The sequence below is a fragment of the Ranitomeya variabilis genome, chromosome 5 (assembly GCF_051348905.1).
Source record: "Ranitomeya variabilis isolate aRanVar5 chromosome 5, aRanVar5.hap1, whole genome shotgun sequence".
Lineage (NCBI taxonomy): Eukaryota > Metazoa > Chordata > Amphibia > Anura > Dendrobatidae > Ranitomeya > Ranitomeya variabilis.
In genome coordinates, this window is record NC_135236.1 from 9,091,415 (window position 1) to 9,111,092 (window position 19,678).

Here is a 19,678-nt window from a genome sequence, read left to right on the forward strand (position 1 = left end):
GCCTCTCCTCAGTACAAGACATATGAAAGCCACATAGAGTTTACTAAAAAAGACATGAAGGACTCCCAGACTACGAGAAATAAACTAAACCTAATGGAGCATCTCTGGAGAGACCTGAAAATGGCGTCCACCAACGTTCACCATCCAACCTGATGGAACTGGAGAGGATCTGCAAGGAAGAATGGCCGAGGATCCCCAAATTCCCAAGAAGACTCATGGCTGTACTAGCTCAGAAGGGGCTTCTCCTCAATACTGAGCAAAGGGGCTGAAGACTTATGACCACGGGATATTTCAGTTTTTCTTTTTTAATAAATTTGAAAAAATGTCTACATTTCTGAGGGGTTTTCAGTGAAGATGAGGGGCAGAGTGTACATTAATGAGAAAAAAATGAACTTTATTGAATTTACCAAATGGCTGCAATGAAACAAAGAGTGAAAAATGTAAAGGGTGTGAATACTTTCCGTAGCCAGTGAATCTCAGCTGTACAATGTGTAGGATGCGGTGACCACATGTGGAATCTCCTGCGTTCAACAGCCGGCAGCGCTGTAGACGGAGCGGACATGTGAGGCGTCCAAAGCGCTGCCGATTCTTGACCGTGGGCACGTAGCCATAGAGATTTATCCAAAGCGACTTACTGTAATTGCTGCAATATGAGGCTCTACAAAGTACTGACTTTAGGGGTGAATAGTTCTGCACACTGAAGTTTTGTCCCATTTGTTGTTTGCTTCAGCATAAAAAAGAAAAACAACAATGTCCACAGTTGTCGGCACGTTCTTTACATGAACTGATGCAAACACATAACTAAAAACAGTGAAATTCCAGGCTGTGAGGCAGCGAAACACCAAAAAATGCCAAGGGGGGTGAATACTTTTGGAAGCCCCTGTATACACACAGGCACACATTGTCAGGGAGCGGCTGCCTCTAGGACCCTGAGCCTCCTGTCACCAGCTGCTGTCTGACCATGGGAGGGGATCATTGCAGAAAACAAGTTGAGCTCAGCTGCTGCGTGCAGTGTCTGCCCCTGTGCTGCCCCCCAGATGCAGCCCCCCGAGTGCAGCCTGAAGACCGAGCCCCTGCCTCACCCGCATGGAAGCCGCAGCAGCAGCCTGCCCTGCTAGGAGCCAGGTACGCCCCCCCACCTATGTGCCAGGACACATGGACAGCACTGACAGCTCTGCCTGCTGATCCAGGCCAAAGGACACCCAGTGCGGCAGCCATGGCCCCTGCCCGGCATCCGGGGTCTGACAGGCAGCGCACCCTGCAAGGACACGTGCTGTGCATGTGGGGGTGAGGCCGCCTGACGCTGGGCAGCAGCTGGCGCCGCACCTCACGGGGCACCACTGACTTTTAGGGGCGCCGCACCTCACGGGGAGCACCACCTCACCAGGCGCCGCTGACTTCTAGGGGCGCAGCACCTCACCTCACGGGGCGCAGCACCTCACCTCACGGGGAGCACCACCTCACCTCACGGGGCGCTGTGGACTTCTAGGGGTGCCTCAGCTCACGGGGCACACCACCTCACGAGGCGCTGCTGACTTCTAGGGGCGCACCACCTCACGGGGCGCTGCTGACTTCTAGGGGCGCACCACCTCACGGGGCGCTGCTGACTTCTGGGGGCGCACCACCTCACGGGGCGCTGCTGACTTCTGGGGGTGCACCACCTCACGGGGCGCTGCTGACTTCTGGGGGTGCACCACCTCACGGGGTGCTGCTGACTTCTGGGGGTGCACCACCTCACGGGGTGCTGCTGACTTCTGGGGGTGCACCACCTCACGGGGCGCCGCTGACTTCTGGGGCGCACCACCTCACGGGGCGCCGCTGACTTCTGAGGGCGCACCACCTCACGGGGCGCCGCTGACTTCTGGGGGCGCACCACCTCACGGGGCGCTGCTGACTTCTGGGGGTGCACCACCTCACGGGGTGCTGCTGACTTCTGGGGGTGCACCACCTCACGGGGCGCCGCTGACTTCTGGGGCGCACCACCTCACGGGGCGCCGCTGACTTCTGAGGGCGCACCACCTCACGGGGCGCCGCTGACTTCTGAGGGCGCACCACCTCACGGGGCGCCGCTGACTTCTGGGGGCGCACCACCTCACGGGGCGCCGCTGACTTCTGAGGGCGCACCACCTCACGGGGTGCCGCTGACTTCTGGGGCGCACCACCTCACGGGGCGCCGCTGACTTCTGAGGGCGCACCACCTCACGGGGCGCCGCTGACTTCTGGGGGCGCACCACCTCACGGGGCGCTGCTGACTTCTGGGGGTGCACCACCTCACGGGGTGCTGCTGACTTCTGGGGGTGCACCACCTCACGGGGCGCCGCTGACTTCTGGGGCGCACCACCTCACGGGGCGCCGCTGACTTCTGAGGGCGCACCACCTCACGGGGCGCCGCTGACTTCTGAGGGCGCACCACCTCACGGGGCGCCGCTGACTTCTGAGGGCGCACCACCTCACGGGGCGCCGCTGACTTCTGGGGGCGCACCACCTCACGGGGCGCCGCTGACTTCTGGGGGCGCACCACCTCACGGGGCGCCGCTGACTTCTGGGGGCGCAGCTTTTGGTTTTTAAACTTGAATGTGATATTTTTTTTTGCCTCTTTTTAGCTTTTCGCCCAATAATCGGTGTTCGCTCCTGTCTGAACGCGGAGAAGTTGCTGCTCACACGTTGTTCGTTTTTTTTTTTCATTTTTTGGGTGGTTGATTCTTGGGGCGGCCGTCGTGGGGCCTGGACAGATGGTCGTCGGCGCAGCGCTCGGCACAATTGCATTTATACATCGCCTTACTTGCAAAGAATGTTTTATGCTGAATCTGCAAAAATATTTTTTAAATTTAAAGTGGCGGTGACCTATTTTTGAGTTTGTTTCCCCCTCCCCCTCTCAGGTGGAATCTCCCAATCACTGTGCAAATTAGTTCAGTATTTCCAAAGACTTTTCACGTGTCGTTTCCTTCTCCAAAGACGAGCCGGCGACTTCTCGCCCCGATTTTCTTCCGTGCCTTCTCCCGGCCGTTGGTGCAGTCAATCATTAACCGGTTCGGACACCGACACCTTTTTATTTTTGCTTCATTATTTGCACGTGTCCAATATAAAAAAAAAAGATAATCAGAATTCTTATTTTTGGCCTTTATTTTTTTTGCAATTTTTTATAAATCTCTATATTTTTTAAAGCTGCTTAGAATTCTATATAGTTTTTTTTCTTTTTCTGGGAATTTGGGAGACAGCAGCGCGCTTGTTCCCTTACGTTCCATAAATGACTTTTTCTTGGAACACGACTTAAAGGGGAAAAACTCTGAATTAAAGTGGCAATTGTCTGAGGGACTCATTCACTGCCGGTCTGATTTATGGGGTGTAGCCTCGGACACTGTGGACCCCCAGGCCCGGACTTGTTGCTGGACTTTGTTTTTTTTAGATTTTGTGCACAATAGAAAAACAAAATTAGTCAAAATTGAGTTTGATTAGTGTAAAAAAAAAAAAAAAAAGGAAAAAAACAACAACAAATATTTTTGGATAAATTGTGCAAATACTTTTCTTGTGGCTTGAAAAACAAACAGCACTTAATTTCTTGATATTTTTTTTTTTTTCCTGTGTGGGGCCCCGGGCTTTACTATAATACTTGGATTCAGGACGGAGACGCCGGGCCGTGTAGCAGGGGCCACTGGAATATTAAGGACGTACAGTTTTCAGGGACGGAGCCAAAACTAACAGGCTCCCGGACGATTTTACTGATTTTCTGGAACAGACTTTTTTTTTTTTTTCTGGTGCTTGATTAAACACCAAATTTTCAAATTATATATATTTTTTTGTAGAAATTAAACTTTGTTTACAGAATCTGGAAAAAACTTCAAAGAAATCGGTGCTTTTTTTTTTTTTTTAGGACTTTATAGCTGAGGTTAAGGAATTGGATTTTTTTTTTTTTGAGGACATGTAACATAAAAAACAATACCAAAAATCAACAATGGACGACGTGAAGAAGTGCGGCTACTTGCGCAAGCAGAAGTCAATGCGCAGGAGATTTTTTGTTTTGCGTGGCCCTGGGTCTCGAGGCCCGGCCCGTATGGAATACTATGAGAATGAGAAGAAGTTTCGGCTGGGGGACGGATCCGGGGGGCCACGGGGGACAGTTGTCCTAGAAGAGGCATTTGGTGTTAACAAGAGAGCGGATGCTAAGAGGAGACACCTCCTGGTGCTGTATACACGGGACGGAGGATGGAGCGTGTCGGCCGATGGAGAAGACGAGCAGAATGCCTGGTACGAAGCCATACAAGAACTACAAGCCCAAGGTAAAGACAACAACTAGCGGTCCTACATGTGGGGTAGAGGTCTACATGTGTACCCAGCAAGACTGCTGATCCACAAGCGACTCCCACCCCAGACATGAAGGAAATAACCCACCCACATGTACAACACTATAAACAAGTCATGGTGTAGTGGTGTCTGGACTGTGTGTATACAAGTCACGGTGTATACAGGTCATGGTGTAGCGGTGCCTGTAATATGTGTATATGGGTCATGGAGTAGTGGTGTCTGGACTGTGTGTATACAGGTTATGGTGTAGTATAGTCTGGACTGTGTGTATACAGGTTATGGTGTAGTGGTGTCTGGACTGTGTGTATACAGGTTATGGTGTAGTGGTGTCTGGACTGTGTATACAGGTTATGGTGTAGTGGTGTCTGGACTGTGTGTATACAGGTTATGGTGTAGCGGTGTCTGGACTGTGTGTATACAGGTTATGGTGTAGTGGTGTCTGTAATATGTATATGGGTCATGGAGTAGTGGTGTCTGGACTGTGTGTATACAGGTTATGGTGTAGTATAGTCTGGACTGTGTGTATACAGGTTATGGTGTAGTGGTGTCTGGACTGTGTGTATACAGGTTATGGTGTAGTGGTGTCTGGACTGTGTATACAGGTTATGGTGTAGTGGTGTCTGGACTGTGTGTATACAGGTTATGGTGTAGCGGTGTCTGGACTGTGTGTATACAGGTTATGGTGTAGTGGTGTCTGGACTGTGTGTATACAGGTTATGGTGTAGTGGTGTCTGGACTGTGTGTATACAGGTTATGGTGTAGTGGTGTCTGGACTGTGTATATACAGGTTATGGTGTAGCGGTGTCTGGACTGTGTGTATACAGGTTATGGTGTAATGGTGTCTGGACTGTGTGTATACAGGTTATGGTGTAGTGGTGTCTGGACTGTGTGTATACAGGTTATGGTGTAGTGGTGTCTGGACTGTGTATATACAGGTCAGGGTGTAGTAGTGTCTGGACTGTGTGTATACAGGTTATGGTGTAGCGGTGTCTGGACTGTGTGTATACAGGTTATGGTGTAGTGATGTCTGGACTGTGTGTATACAGGTTATGGTGTAGCGGTGTCTGGACTGTGTGTATACAGGTTATGGTGTAGTGGTGTCTGGACTGTGTGTATACAGGTTATGGTGTAGTGGTGTCTGGACTGTGTGTATACAGGTTATGGTGTAGTGGTGTCTGGACTGTGTGTATACAGGTTATGGTGTAGTGGTGACAGGACTGTGTGTATACAGGTTATGGTGTAGTGGTGTCTGGACTGTGTGTATACAAGTCACGGTGTATACAGGTCATGGTGTAGCGGTGCCTGTAATATGTATATGGGTCATGGAGTAGTGGTGTCTGGACTGTGTGTATACAAGTCACGGTGTAGTGGTGTCTGTAATATGTATATGGGTCATGGAGTAATGGTGTCTGGACTGTGTATATACAGGTTATGGTGTAGTGGTGTCTGGACTGTGTGTATACAGGTTATGGTGTAATGGTGTCTGGACTGTGTATACAGGTTATGGTGTAGTGGTGTCTGGACTGTGTGTATACAGGTTATGGTGTAGTGGTGTCTGGACTGTGTGTATACAGGTTATGGTGTAGTGGTGTCTGGACTGTGTGTATACAGGTTATGGTGTAGTGCTGTCTGGACTGTGTATATACAGGTTATGGTGTAGTGGTGTCTGGACTGTGTGTATACAGGTTATGGTGTAGCGGTGTCTGGACTGTGTGTATACAGGTTATGGTGTAGTGGTGTCTGGACTGTGTGTATACAGGTTATGGTGTAGCGGTGTCTGGACTGTGTGTATACAGGTTATGGTGTAGTGGTGTCTGGACTGTGTGTATACAGGTCATGGTGTAGTGGTGTCTGGACTGTGTATACAGGTTATGGTGTAGTGGTGTCTGGACTGTGTGTATACAGGTTATGGTGTAGTGGTGTCTGGACTGTGTGTATACAGGTTATGGTGTAGTGGTGTCTGGACTGTGTGTATACAGGTTATGGTGTAGCGGTGTCTGGACTGTGTGTATACAGGTTATGGTGTAGTGGTGTCTGGACTGTGTGTATACAGGTCATGGTGTAGTGGTGTCTGGACTGTGTGTATACAGGTCATGGTGTAGTGGTGTCTGGACTGTGTGTATACAGGTTATGGTGTAGTGGTGTCTGGACTGTGTGTATACAGGTTATGGTGTAGTGGTGTCTGGACTGTGTGTATACAGGTTATGGTGTAGTGGTGTCTGGACTGTGTATACAGGTTATGGTGTAGCGGTGTCTGGACTGTGTGTATACAGGTTATGGTGTAGCGGTGTCTGGACTGTGTGTATACAGGTTATGGTGTAGCGGTGTCTGGACTGTGTGTATACAGGTTATGGTGTAGCGGTGTCTGGACTGTGTGTATACAGGTTATGGTGTAGTGGTGTCTGGACTGTGTATATACAGGTTATGGTGTAGCGGTGTCTGGACTGTGTGTATACAGGTTATGGTGTAGTGGTGTCTGGACTGTGTGTATACAGGTTATGGTGTAGTGGTGTCTGCACTGTGTGTATACAGGTTATGGTGTAGCGGTGTCTGGACTGTGTGTATACAGGTTATGGTGTAGTGGTGTCTGGACTGTGTGTATACAGGTTATGGTGTAGCGGTGTCTGGACTGTGTGTATACAGGTTATGGTGTAGCGGTGTCTGGACTGTGTATATACAGGTTATGGTGTAGTAGTGTCTGGACTGTGTGTATACAGGTTATGGTGTAGTGGTGTCTGGACTGTGTATACAGGTTATGGTGTAGTGGTGACAGGACTGTGTGTATACAGGTTATGGTGTAGTGGTGTCTGGACTGTGTGTATACAGGTTATGGTGTAGTGGTGTCTGGACTGTGTGTATACAGGTTATGGTGTAGTATAGTCTGGACTGTGTGTATACAGGTTATGGTGTAGTGGTGTCTGGACTGTGTGTATACAGGTTATGGTGTAGTGGTGTCTGGACTGTGTGTATACAGGTTATGGTGTAGCGGTGTCTGGACTGTGTGTATACAGGTTATGGTGTAGTGGTGTCTGGACTGTGTGTATACAGGTTATGGTGTAGTGGTGTCTGCACTGTGTGTATACAGGTTATGGTGTAGTGGTGTCTGGACTGTGTGTATACAGGTTATGGTGTAGCGGTGTCTGGACTGTGTATACAGGTTATGGTGTAGCGGTGTCTGGACTGTGTGTATACAGGTTATGGTGTAGCGGTGTCTGGACTGTGTGTATACAGGTTATGGTGTAGTGGTGTCTGGACTGTGTGTATACAGGTTATGGTGTAGTGGTGTCTGGACTGTGTGTATACAGGTTATAGTGTAGTGGTGTCTGGACTGTGTGTATACAGGTTATGGTGTAATGGTGTCTGGACTGTGTGTATACAGGTTATGGTGTAGTGGTGTCTGGACTGTGTGTATACAGGTTATGGTGTAGTATAGTCTGGACTGTGTGTATACAGGTTATGGTGTAGCGGTGTCTGCACTGTGTGTATACAGGTTATGGTGTAGTGGTGTCTGGACTGTGTGTATACAGGTTATGGTGTAGTGGTGTCTGGACTGTGTGTATACAGGTCATGGTGTAGTGGTGTCTGTAATATGTATATGGGTCATGGAGTAGTGGTGTCTGGACTGTGTGTATACAAGTCACGGTGTATACAGGTCATGGTGTAGTGGTGTCTGTAATATGTATATGGGTCATGGAGTAGTGGTGTCTGGACTGTGTGTATACAAGTCACGGTGTATACAGGTCATGGTGTAGTGGTGTCTGGACTATGTGTATACAGGTTATGGTGTAGTGGTGTCTGGACTGTGTGTATACAGGTTATGGTGTAGTGGTGTCTGGACTGTGTGTATACAGGTTATGGTGTAGTGGTGTCTGGACTGTGTGTATACAGGTTATGGTGTAGTGGTGTCTGGACTGTGTGTATACAGGTTATGGTGTAGTGGTGTCTGGACTGTGTGTATACAGGTTATGGTGTAGTACTGTCTGGACTGTGTGTATACAGGTTATGGTGTAGTGGTGTCTGGACTGTGTGTATACAGGTTATGGTGTAGTGGTGTCTGGACTGTGTGTATACAGGTTATGGTGTAGTGGTGTCTGGACTGTGTGTATACAGGTTATGGTGTAGTGGTGTCTGGACTGTGTGTATACAGGTTATGGTGTAGTGGTGTCTGCACTGTGTGTATACAGGTTATGGTGTAGTGGTGTCTGCACTGTGTGTATACAGGTTATGGTGTAGTGGTGTCTGGACTGTGTGTATACAGGTTATGGTGTAGTATAGTCTGGACTGTGTGTATACAGGTTATGGTGTAGCGGTGTCTGGACTGTGTGTATACAGGTTATGGTGTAGTGGTGTCTGCACTGTGAGTATACAGGTTATGGTGTAGTGGTGTCTGGACTGTGTATATACAGGTTATGGTGTAGTATAGTCTGGACTGTGTGTATACAGGTTATGGTGTAGTGGTGTCTGCACTGTGTGTATACAGGTTATGGTGTAGTGGTGTCTGCACTGTGTGTATACAGGTTATGGTGTAGTGGTGTCTGGACTGTGTGTATACAGGTTATGGTGTAGTATAGTCTGGACTGTGTGTATACAGGTTATGGTGTAGTGGTGTCTGGACTGTGTATACAGAACATGGTGTAGTGGTGTCTGGACTGTGTGTATACAGGTTATGGTGTAGCGGTGTCTGGACTGTGTGTATACAGGTTATGGTGTAGTGGTGTCTGGACTGTGTGTATACAGGTTATGGTGTAGTGGTGTCTGGACTGTGTGTATACAGGTTATGGTGTAGCGGTGTCTGGACTGTGTGTATACAGGTTATGGTGTAGCGGTGTCTGGACTGTGTGTATACAGGTTATGGTGTAGTGGTGTCTGGACTGTGTGTATACAGGTTATGGTGTAGCGGTGTCTGGACTGTGTGTATACAGGTTATGGTGTAGCGGTGTCTGGACTGTGTGTATACAGGTTATGGTGTAGCGGTGTCTGGACTGTGTGTATACAGGTTATGGTGTAGTGGTGTCTGGACTGTGTGTATACAGGTTATGGTGTAGTGGTGTCTGGACTGTGTGTATACAGGTTATGGTGTAGTGGTGTCTGGACTGTGTGTATACAGGTTATGGTGTAGCGGTGTCTGGACTGTGTGTATACAGGTTATGGTGTAGCGGTGTCTGGACTGTGTGTATACAGGTTATGGTGTAGTGGTGTCTGGACTGTGTGTATACAGGTTATGGTGTAGCGGTGTCTGGACTGTGTGTATACAGGTTATGGTGTAGCGGTGTCTGGACTGTGTGTATACAGGTTATGGTGTAGCGGTGTCTGGACTGTGTGTATACAGGTTATGGTGTAGCGGTGTCTGGACTGTGTGTATACAGGTTATGGTGTAGCGGTGTCTGGACTGTGTGTATACAGGTTATGGTGTAGCGGTGTCTGGACTGTGTGTATACAGGTTATGGTGTAGTGGTGTCTGGACTGTGTGTATACAGGTTATGGTGTAGTATAGTCTGGACTGTGTGTATACAGGTTATGGTGTAGCGGTGTCTGCACTGTGTGTATACAGGTTATGGTGTAGTGGTGTCTGGACTGTGTGTATACAGGTTATGGTGTAGTGGTGTCTGGACTGTGTGTATACAGGTCATGGTGTAGTGGTGTCTGTAATATGTATATGGGTCATGGAGTAGTGGTGTCTGGACTGTGTGTATACAAGTCACGGTGTATACAGGTCATGGTGTAGTGGTGTCTGTAATATGTATATGGGTCATGGAGTAGTGGTGTCTGGACTGTGTGTATACAAGTCACGGTGTATACAGGTCATGGTGTAGTGGTGTCTGGACTATGTGTATACAGGTTATGGTGTAGTGGTGTCTGGACTGTGTGTATACAGGTTATGGTGTAGTGGTGTCTGGACTGTGTGTATACAGGTTATGGTGTAGTGGTGTCTGGACTGTGTGTATACAGGTTATGGTGTAGTGGTGTCTGGACTGTGTGTATACAGGTTATGGTGTAGTGGTGTCTGGACTGTGTATATACAGGTTATGGTGTAGTGGTGTCTGGACTGTGTGTATACAGGTTATGGTGTAGTGGTGTCTGGACTGTGTGTATACAGGTTATGGTGTAGTGGTGTCTGCACTGTGTGTATACAGGTTATGGTGTAGTGGTGTCTGCACTGTGTGTATACAGGTTATGGTGTAGTGGTGTCTGGACTGTGTGTATACAGGTTACAATGTAGCGGTGTCTGGACTGTGTGTATACAGGTTATGGTGTAGTGGTGTCTGGACTGTGTGTATACAGGTTATGGTGTAGTGGTGTCTGGACTGTGTGTATACAGGTTATGGTGTAGTGGTGTCTGGACTGTGTGTATACAGGTTATGGTGTAGTGGTGTCTGGACTGTGTGTATACAGGTTATGGTGTAGTGGTGTCTGCACTGTGTGTATACAGGTTATGGTGTAGTGGTGTCTGGACTGTGTGTATACAGGTTACAATGTAGCGGTGTCTGGACTGTGTGTATACAGGTTATGGTGTAGTGGTGTCTGGACTGTGTGTATACAGGTTATGGTGTAGTGGTGTCTGGACTGTGTGTATACAGGTTATGGTGTAGCGGTGTCTGGACTGTGTATACAGGTTATGGTGTAGTGGTGTCTGGACTGTGAGTATACAGGTTATGGTGTAGTGGTGCCTGCACTGTGTGTATACAGGTTATGGTGTAGTGGTGTCTGGACTGTGTATACAGGTTATGGTGTAGTGGTGTCTGGACTGTGTGTATACAGGTTATGGTGTAGTGGTGTCTGGACTGTGTGTATACAGGTTATGGTGTAGTGGTGTCTGGACTGTGTGTATACAGGTTATGGTGTAGTGGTGTCTGGACTGTGTGTATACAGGTTATGGTGTAGTGGTGTCTGGACTGTGTGTATACAGGTTATGGTGTAGTGGTGTCTGCACTGTGTGTATACAGGTTATGGTGTAGTGGTGTCTGGACTGTGTGTATACAGGTTATGGTGTAGTGGTGTCTGGACTGTGTGTATACAGGTTATGGTGTAGCGGTGTCTGGACTGTGTGTATACAGGTTATGGTGTAGTGGTGTCTGGACTGTGTGTATACAGGTTATGGTGTAGTGGTGTCTGGACTGTGTGTATACAGGTTATGGTGTAGCGGTGTCTGGACTGTGTGTATACAGGTTATGGTGTAGTGGTGTCTGGACTGTGTATACAGGTTATGGTGTAGCGGTGTCTGGACTGTGTGTATACAGGTTATGGTGTAGTGGTGTCTGGACTGTGTGTATACAGGTTATGGTGTAGCGGTGTCTGGACTGTGTGTATACAGGTTATGGTGTAGTGGTGTCTGGACTGTGTATACAGGTTATGGTGTAGCGGTGTCTGGACTGTGTGTATACAGGTTACAATGTAGCGGTGTCTGGACTGTGTGTATACAGGTTATGGTGTAGTGGTGTCTGCACTGTGTGTATACAGGTTATGGTGTAGTGGTGTCTGGACTGTGTGTATACAGGTTATGGTGTAGTGGTGTCTGGACTGTGTATACAGGTTATGGTGTAGTGGTGTCTGGACTGTGTGTATACAGGTTATGGTGTAGTGGTGTCTGGACTGTGTGTATACAGGTTATGGTGTAGTGGTGTCTGGACTGTGTGTATACAGGTTATGGTGTAGTGGTGTCTGGACTGTGTGTATACAGGTTATGGTGTAGTGGTGTCTGCACTGTGTGTATACAGGTTATGGTGTAGTGGTGTCTGGACTGTGTGTATACAGGTTATGGTGTAGTGGTGTCTGGACTGTGTATACAGGTTATGGTGTAGTGGTGTCTGGACTGTGTGTATACTGGTTATGGTGTACCGGTGTCTGGACTGTGTATACAGGTTATGGTGTAGCGGTGTCTGGACTGTGTGTATACGGGTCTTGGTGGTCCGGGGCTGAGGAGGTTGGGGTATATTTGGTGATCATGTTGGGTCAGTGCCACAGTCGTGCTCTGGTCCAGCAGGGTGATGCTAGTATATTATTCTCCCACCCGTCTCCTCTGACTTTGGGTGTTATAACTCCAAATAATTTGAATCCCAAATGGTGGAACTTTTCTGGCTCCGCCCATCCTTGTATAAGCTCCGCCCTACCATACAAGCTCCGCCCTCCTTGGTCCAGTGGGTATGTCAGGCCCATAATATACTTGCAGCTATGGGTCTCCTGCTCTCTAGGCCTTCGGGTTGGGGCTGGTTGGGGATCCACCTCTCATTTTATGGCTCCATTACTGTACATGTCACTGTCCTGAGAAGCTGACAATCCTTAGGCCCAATTCCTGACTCCTGGTCGTCATGGTAACTAGCACTGCATCTACCAAAGATGCGTATCCATGGTGATCTTGCCGTCAGAATGCTTGTTTCTATTGCAGAGCTTCACTCCCTTAACCGCTCACTTCCTGCGGAGCTTTGATTTGTCTGTGTGAGGAGGTAGAAGGGGCAGAGTGATGCTCTGCAGATCTAGAGAAGTCTGGGGGAATAATCTGCAGAATCAATCACTGTTTCTGGAACGTATGAAATGATCAAAAGGAAGACTGTCAGTGTGGCCCATAGCAACCAATCAAAACACAGCTTTCATTTTACTAGAGAACGATCAGAAATGAAAAGTGAGCTCTGATTGGTTGTATTCTGTGTTACACAAGGTTCTCCTAATGGCCGGTGGTGTGTGTGGTACCATCAGACACACTGTATTACACAAGGTTCTCCTCATGTCTATAATGGCCGGTGGTGTGTGTGTTACCATCAGACACACTGTATTACAGAAGGTTCTCCTCATGTCTATAATGGCCGGTGGTGTGTGTGGTACCATCAGACACACTGTATTACACAAGGTTCTCCTAATGGCCGGTGGTACATGTGGTACCATCAGACACACTGTATTACACAAGGTTCTCCTCATGTCTATAATGGCCGGTGGTGTGTGTGTTACCATCAGACACACTGTATTACACAAGGTTCTCCTCATGTCTATAATGGCCGGTGGTGTGTGTGTTACCATCAGACACACTGTATTACACAAGGTTCTCCTCATGTCTATAATGGCCGGTGGTACATGTGGTACCATCAGACACACTGTATTACAGAAGGTTCTCCTCATGTCTATAATGGCCGGTGGTGTGTGTGTTACCATCAGACACACTGTATTACAGAAGGTTCTCCTCATGTCTATAATGGCCGGTGGTGTGTGTGGTACCATCAGACACACTGTATTACACAAGGTTCTCCTCATGTCTATAATGGCCGGTGGTACATGTGGTACCATCAGACACACTGTATTACAGAAGGTTCTCCTCATGTCTATAATGGCCGGTGGTGTGTGTGGTACCATCAGACACACTGTATTACACAAGGTTCTCCTCATGTCTATAATGGCCGGTGGTGTGTGTGGTACCATCAGACACACTGTATTACAGAAGGTTCTCCTCATGTCTATAATGGCCGGTGGTGTGTGTGTTACCATCAGACACACTGTATTACAGAAGGTTCTCCTCATGTCTATAATGGCCGGTGGTACATGTGGTATCATCAGACATACTGTATTACAGAAGGTTCTCCTCATGTCTATAATGGCCGGTGGTACATGTGGTATCATCAGACACACTGTATTACAGAAGGTTCTCCTCGTGTCTATAATGGCCGGTGGTGTGTGTGGTACCATCAGACACACTGTATTACACAAGGTTCTCCTCATGTCTATAATGGTCGGTGGTACATGTGGTACCATCAGACACACTGTATTACAGAAGGTTCTCCTCATGTCTATAATGGCCGGTGGTGTGTGTGTTACCATCAGACACACTGTATTACAGAAGGTTCTCCTCATGTCTATAATGGCCGGTGGTACATGTGGTACCATCAGACACACTGTATTACACAAGGTTCTCCTCATGTCTATAATGGCCGGTGGTACATGTGGTACCATCAGACACACTGTATTACACAAGGTTCTCCTCATGTCTATAATGGCCGGTGGTACATGTGGTACCATCAGACACACTGTATTACAGAAGGTTCTCCTCATGTCTATAATGGCCGGTGGTACATGTGGTACCATCAGACACACTGTATTACACAAGGTTCTCCTCATGTCTATAATGGTCGGTGGTACATGTGGTACCATCAGACACACTGTATTACACAAGGTTCTCCTCATGTCTATAATGGCCGGTGGTGTGTGTGGTACCATCAGACACACTGTATTACAGAAGGTTCTCCTCATGTCTATAATGGCCGGTGATGTGTGTGGTACCATCAGACACACTGTATTACAGAAGGTTCTCCTCATGTCTATAATGGCCGGTGGTGTGTGTGGTATCATCAGACACACTGTATTACACAAGGTTCTCCTCATGTCTATAATGGCCGGTGGTGTGTGTGGTACCATCAGACACACTGTATTACAGAAGGTTCTCCTCATGTCTATAATGGCCGGTGGTGTGTGTGGTACCATCAGACACACTGTATTACAGAAGGTTCTCCTCATGTCTATAATGGCCGGTGGTGTGTGTGGTACCATCAGACACACTGTATTACACAAGGTTCTCCTCATGTCTATAATGGCCGGTGGTGTGTGTGTTACCATCAGACACACTGTATTACACAAGGTTCTCCTAATGGCCGGTGGTGTGTGTGTTACCATCAGACACACTGTATTACACAAGGTTCTCCTCATGTCTATAATGGCCGGTGGTGTGTGTGGTACCATCAGACACACTGTATTACACAAGGTTCTCCTCATGTCTATAATGGCCGGTGGTACATGTGGTACCATCAGACACACTGTATTACACAAGGTTCTCCTCATGTCTATAATGGCCGGTGGTACATGTGGTACCATCAGACACACTGTATTACACAAGGTTCTCCTCATGTCTATAATGGCCGGTGGTACATGTGGTACCATCAGACACACTGTATTACACAAGGTTCTCCTCATGTCTATAATGGCCGGTGGTGTGTGTGGTACCATCAGACATACTGTATTACACAAGGTTCTCCTCATGTCTATAATGGCCGGTGGTGTGTGTGTTACCATCAGACACACTGTATTACACAAGGTTCTCCTCATGTCTATAATGGCCGGTGGTGTGTGTGGTACCATCAGACACACTGTATTACACAAGGTTCTCCTCATGTCTATAATGGCCGGTGGTGTGTGTGGTACCATCAGACACACTGTATTACACAAGGTTCTCCTAATGGCCGGTGGTGTGTGTGTTACCATCAGACACACTGTATTACACAAGGTTCTCCTCATGTCTATAATGGCCGGTGGTGTGTGTGGTACCATCAGACACACTGTATTACACAAGGTTCTCCTCATGTCTATAATGGCCGGTGGTACATGTGGTACCATCAGACACACTGTATTACACAAGGTTCTCCTCATGTCTATAATGGCCGGTGGTACATGTGGTACCATCAGACACACTGTATTACACAAGGTTCTCCTCATGTCTATAATGGCCGGTGGTACATGTGGTATCATCAGACATACTGTATTACACAAGGTTCTCCTCATGTCTATAATGGCCGGTGGTGTGTGTGTGTGTGGTGCCATCAGACACACTGTATTACAGAAGGTTTTGCTCATGTCTATAATGGCCGGTGGTGTGTGTGTGGTACCATTAGACACATTGTATTACACAAGGTTCTCCTCATGTCTATAATGGCCGGTGGTGTGTGTGTGTGGTACCATCAGACATACTGTATTACAGAAGGTTTTGCTCATGTCTATAATGGCCGGTGGTGTGTGTGTGGTACCATTAGACATACTGTATTACAGAAGGTTTTGCTCATGTCTATAATGGCCGGTGGTGTGTGTGTTACCATCAGACATACTGTATTACACAAGGTTCTCCTCATGTCTATAATGGCCGGTGGTGCATGTGGTACCATCAGACACACTGTATTACACAAGGTTCTCCTCATGTCTATAATGGCCGGTGGTGCATGTGGTACCATCAGACACACTGTATTACAGAAGGTTTTGCTCATGTTTATAAAGGCCGGTGATGTAACGTGGTGTGTGTGGTACCATCAGACACACTGTACTCTGAATATTCTGCTCATGCTTCATGGTCTCTCTCCACAGCTCGTGCCCTCTCCACTCCCTCTGAAGAGGGTGCCACCTGGCCAGGTCCACCTTTCCGTGAGGTCTGGCAGGTGAGCTTGCGCCCCCGGGGCCTAGGCCAGACACGTAACCTGTCCGGAGTGTACCGCCTGTGCTTGACAGAGCGCACCCTGAGCCTCTTGCGGCTGCGATGTGATACCCCATCCGTCACCCTCCAGCTCATGAACGTTCGCCGCTGCGGCCACTCTGACAACTACTTTTTCGTGGAGGTGGGAAGATCGGCGGTCACTGGCCCAGGAGAGTTGTGGATGCAGGTGAGGGCGTTCCTCCATTACTGACTATGAAAGGGCTAGATATGGGGCATCTTATATAATGATACAAGTTGTCTCAAGATCTCCAATTCCCCAAATTGATGGAGAGGTTTTGAATACTTTTTAATGGTTTGTTTACGCCTCTCTTATTTTCCAGGTGGATGACTCTGTTATTGCACAGAACATGCATGAGACGATCTTAGAAGCCATGAAGTCTCTGAGTGAAGAGTTTCGACCTCGGACTAAGAGTCAGTCCCTGTCCTCCACCCCTATCACTGTTCCTTGCCGGCGTCACTTACCCAACCCCCCTCCCCCCAGCCAGGTTGGTCTGCCCCGAAGATCTAGAATGGAGATTTCAGTCGACTGCTCCCCAGCTTCAAAACCCCGAGATCAGAGTCCACACTCCCCAGAAGAAAGGGAAGAGAAACGTCCTAGGGGTGAGACCAGTCATCCCTCTGCAGATTATGGTTCAACTTCATCAGATGAGTATGGCTCGAGCCCGGGATTTGAGGCACCAACGTTTCTGCTGCCATCACCATTGAATGAAACCAATTACATCTCCATGGGGCAACTGCAGAGGAGACCTCAAACGTTAGACCTTGTATCACCACTATCTGAGGACAATGGAAGACGAATCGCTAAGTTAGAAAATGATGACAACTATGCCATGATGGGGAAATGTGAACCGCGCCAAGAGGCAGGCTACATGCCCATGTTACCCGGCAGCAGGTCCTCCCAAGATTACATGCCCATGACCCCTAACAGCATTTCACCCCCAGCACCTATAGAAATGGCTGGCTACGTCATGATGTCGCCCCTCGGGAGCTGTTCCCCAGAGATGACAAGCTGGCCACCATCTGGTGACATGTCAGTAGGCAGTGCTGATAGTCAGGTGTCAGATTACATGAACATGTGGCCAATGAGCCGTTCCGCATCTAATACGCCACCGCCACCACAAGAAAATCTGAATTCCTCTAACCACCGACCCACCAGGATCCCAGCCTCTTATAGATCACTGCCCCGCTCTTATAAGTTAGATTCTGTGTCCCCGTCTCATCACTCGTCCTCTTCTGACAGCCTGGAGGAAGCGACTGGTAGCAGGAGCCGGAGACCACTCAGCATGTCAGCAGACACATGGCGAGCCAGCACACTCCCTGGACATTACCGTAGACCGCCCAGTCCTGGAGAGTATGTCAGCATCCATTACAGGGCTAAACCGGAGAAGATGTCCAGGACGAGTGACTCTAATCAGGCAGAGTACATTGCTATGGACACACACCGCTACAACCATGCGCCAAATGGAGAATACACACAAATGGCATTCGAGCCAGAGACTCAGCTCTCTCATGTCAAAAAGGTGGGTAGACCAGAAAAGAGGCCCACTACAGAAAGCCTAGAAGGAAAGTTATCCAAATCCGCAATGGAGAAAAATCCATGGATGCTGCCAATTGTAGAGAAAAACTCCACAGAGGAGAGCTACTGGTTGGCCAGCACCAGTGAGAAGACTTTCCAACCCATAGACCCTGCAGATATCTATAATGCCAATGTGACAGTCCCAGGGGAGTCCACCACTGACCATGTGGAGAAAATGGTGGTGGCCCGATCAAGCTCTGAGGACATGGGCCTGAGAGGGCTACTCACCGCAGTGTCTGGGTGTAACATCTACAATGGTGCAGAATGGATAAAACTCATGAGGACTGAGACTCCGGCCAGGATTAGGCATTGCTCCGATGGGGCTTCTCTTACTTCACTCAATGGTAGTCGTCCTCCAGTGGAGGAGTCTGGACTAAATTACATAGACCTGGACCTGGCGAAAGATGTTGGCACTAATGCTCCCTCTGCTGCTCTACTGGGGACCAACGTACTCCCACCAGCGAAGACTGGAAACGTGACGTCAAGTCCATGCATCAACACCTACGCAAGCATAGACTTCCAGATGTCCGGTGAACTGAGGAGAAGCAGTAGAGATGAAACAGGTATTGATACAGGTGTAGTGTAGAGCTGTGTAAAGTACAGGAATAGTAAATACAGGACAGGATGGAGGTGTAGTGTAGAGCTGTGTGTACAGTACAGGAATAGTAGATACTGGACAGGATGGAGGTGTAGTGTAGAGCTGTGTACAGTACAGGAATAGTAGATACGGGACAGGATGGAGGTGTAGTGTAGAGCTGTGTACAGTACAGGAATAGTAGATACAGGACAGGATGGAGGTGTAGTGTAGAGCTGTGTGTACGGTACAGGAATAGTAGATACAGGACAGGATGGAGGTGTAGTGTAGAGCTGTGTGTACAGTACAGGAATAGTAGATACAGGACAGGATGGAGGTGTAGTGTAGAGCTGTGTACAGTACAGGAATAGTAGATACAGGACAGGATGGAGGTGTAGTGTAGAGCTGTGTACAGTACAGGAATAGTAGATACAGGACAGGATGGAGGTGTAGTGTAGAGCTGTGTGTACAGTACAGGAATAGTAGATACAGGACAGGATGGAGGTGTAGTGTAGAGCTGTGTACAGTACAGGAATAGTAGATACAGGACAGGATGGAGGTGTAGTGTAGAGCTGTGTGTACAGTACAGGAATAGATACAGGACAGGATGGAGGTGTAGTGTAGAGCTGTGTGTACAGTACAGGAATAGTAGGTACAGGACAGGATGGAGGTGTAGTGTAGAGCTGTGTACAGTACAGGAATAGTAGATACAGGACAGGATGGAGGTGTAGTGTAGAGCTGTGTACTGTACATTAATAGTAGATACAGGACAGGATGGAGGTGTAGTGTAGAGCTGTGTACAGTACAGGAATAGTAGATACAGGACAGGATGGAGGTGTAGTGTAGAGCTGTGTGTACAGTACAGGAATAGTAGATACGGGACAGGATGGAGGTGTAGAGCTGTGTGTACAGTACAGGAATAGTAGATACGGGACAGGATGGAGGTGTAGTGTAGAGCTGTGTACAGTACAGGAATAGATACAGGACAGGATGG

At 48.2% G+C, this 19,678-nt stretch overlaps 1 protein-coding gene across 1 annotated transcript in view; it reads left to right on the forward strand.

The window, feature by feature from the left end:
• The first annotated feature begins 973 nt into the window (after nt 1-973).
• The window catches only part of LOC143774182 (insulin receptor substrate 1-like), a 33,617-nt gene continuing 14,912 nt past the window's right edge, over nt 974-19,678 (forward strand). Inside the window, exons 1-4 of the mRNA XM_077261548.1 lie at nt 974-1,125; nt 3,872-4,277; nt 16,408-16,700; nt 16,855-18,673. Of these exons, the coding sequence (XP_077117663.1) occupies nt 3,953-4,277; nt 16,408-16,700; nt 16,855-18,673 (2,437 nt within the window). The 5' untranslated portion in view covers nt 974-1,125; nt 3,872-3,952. The remainder of the gene's footprint in view (nt 1,126-3,871; nt 4,278-16,407; nt 16,701-16,854; nt 18,674-19,678) is intronic.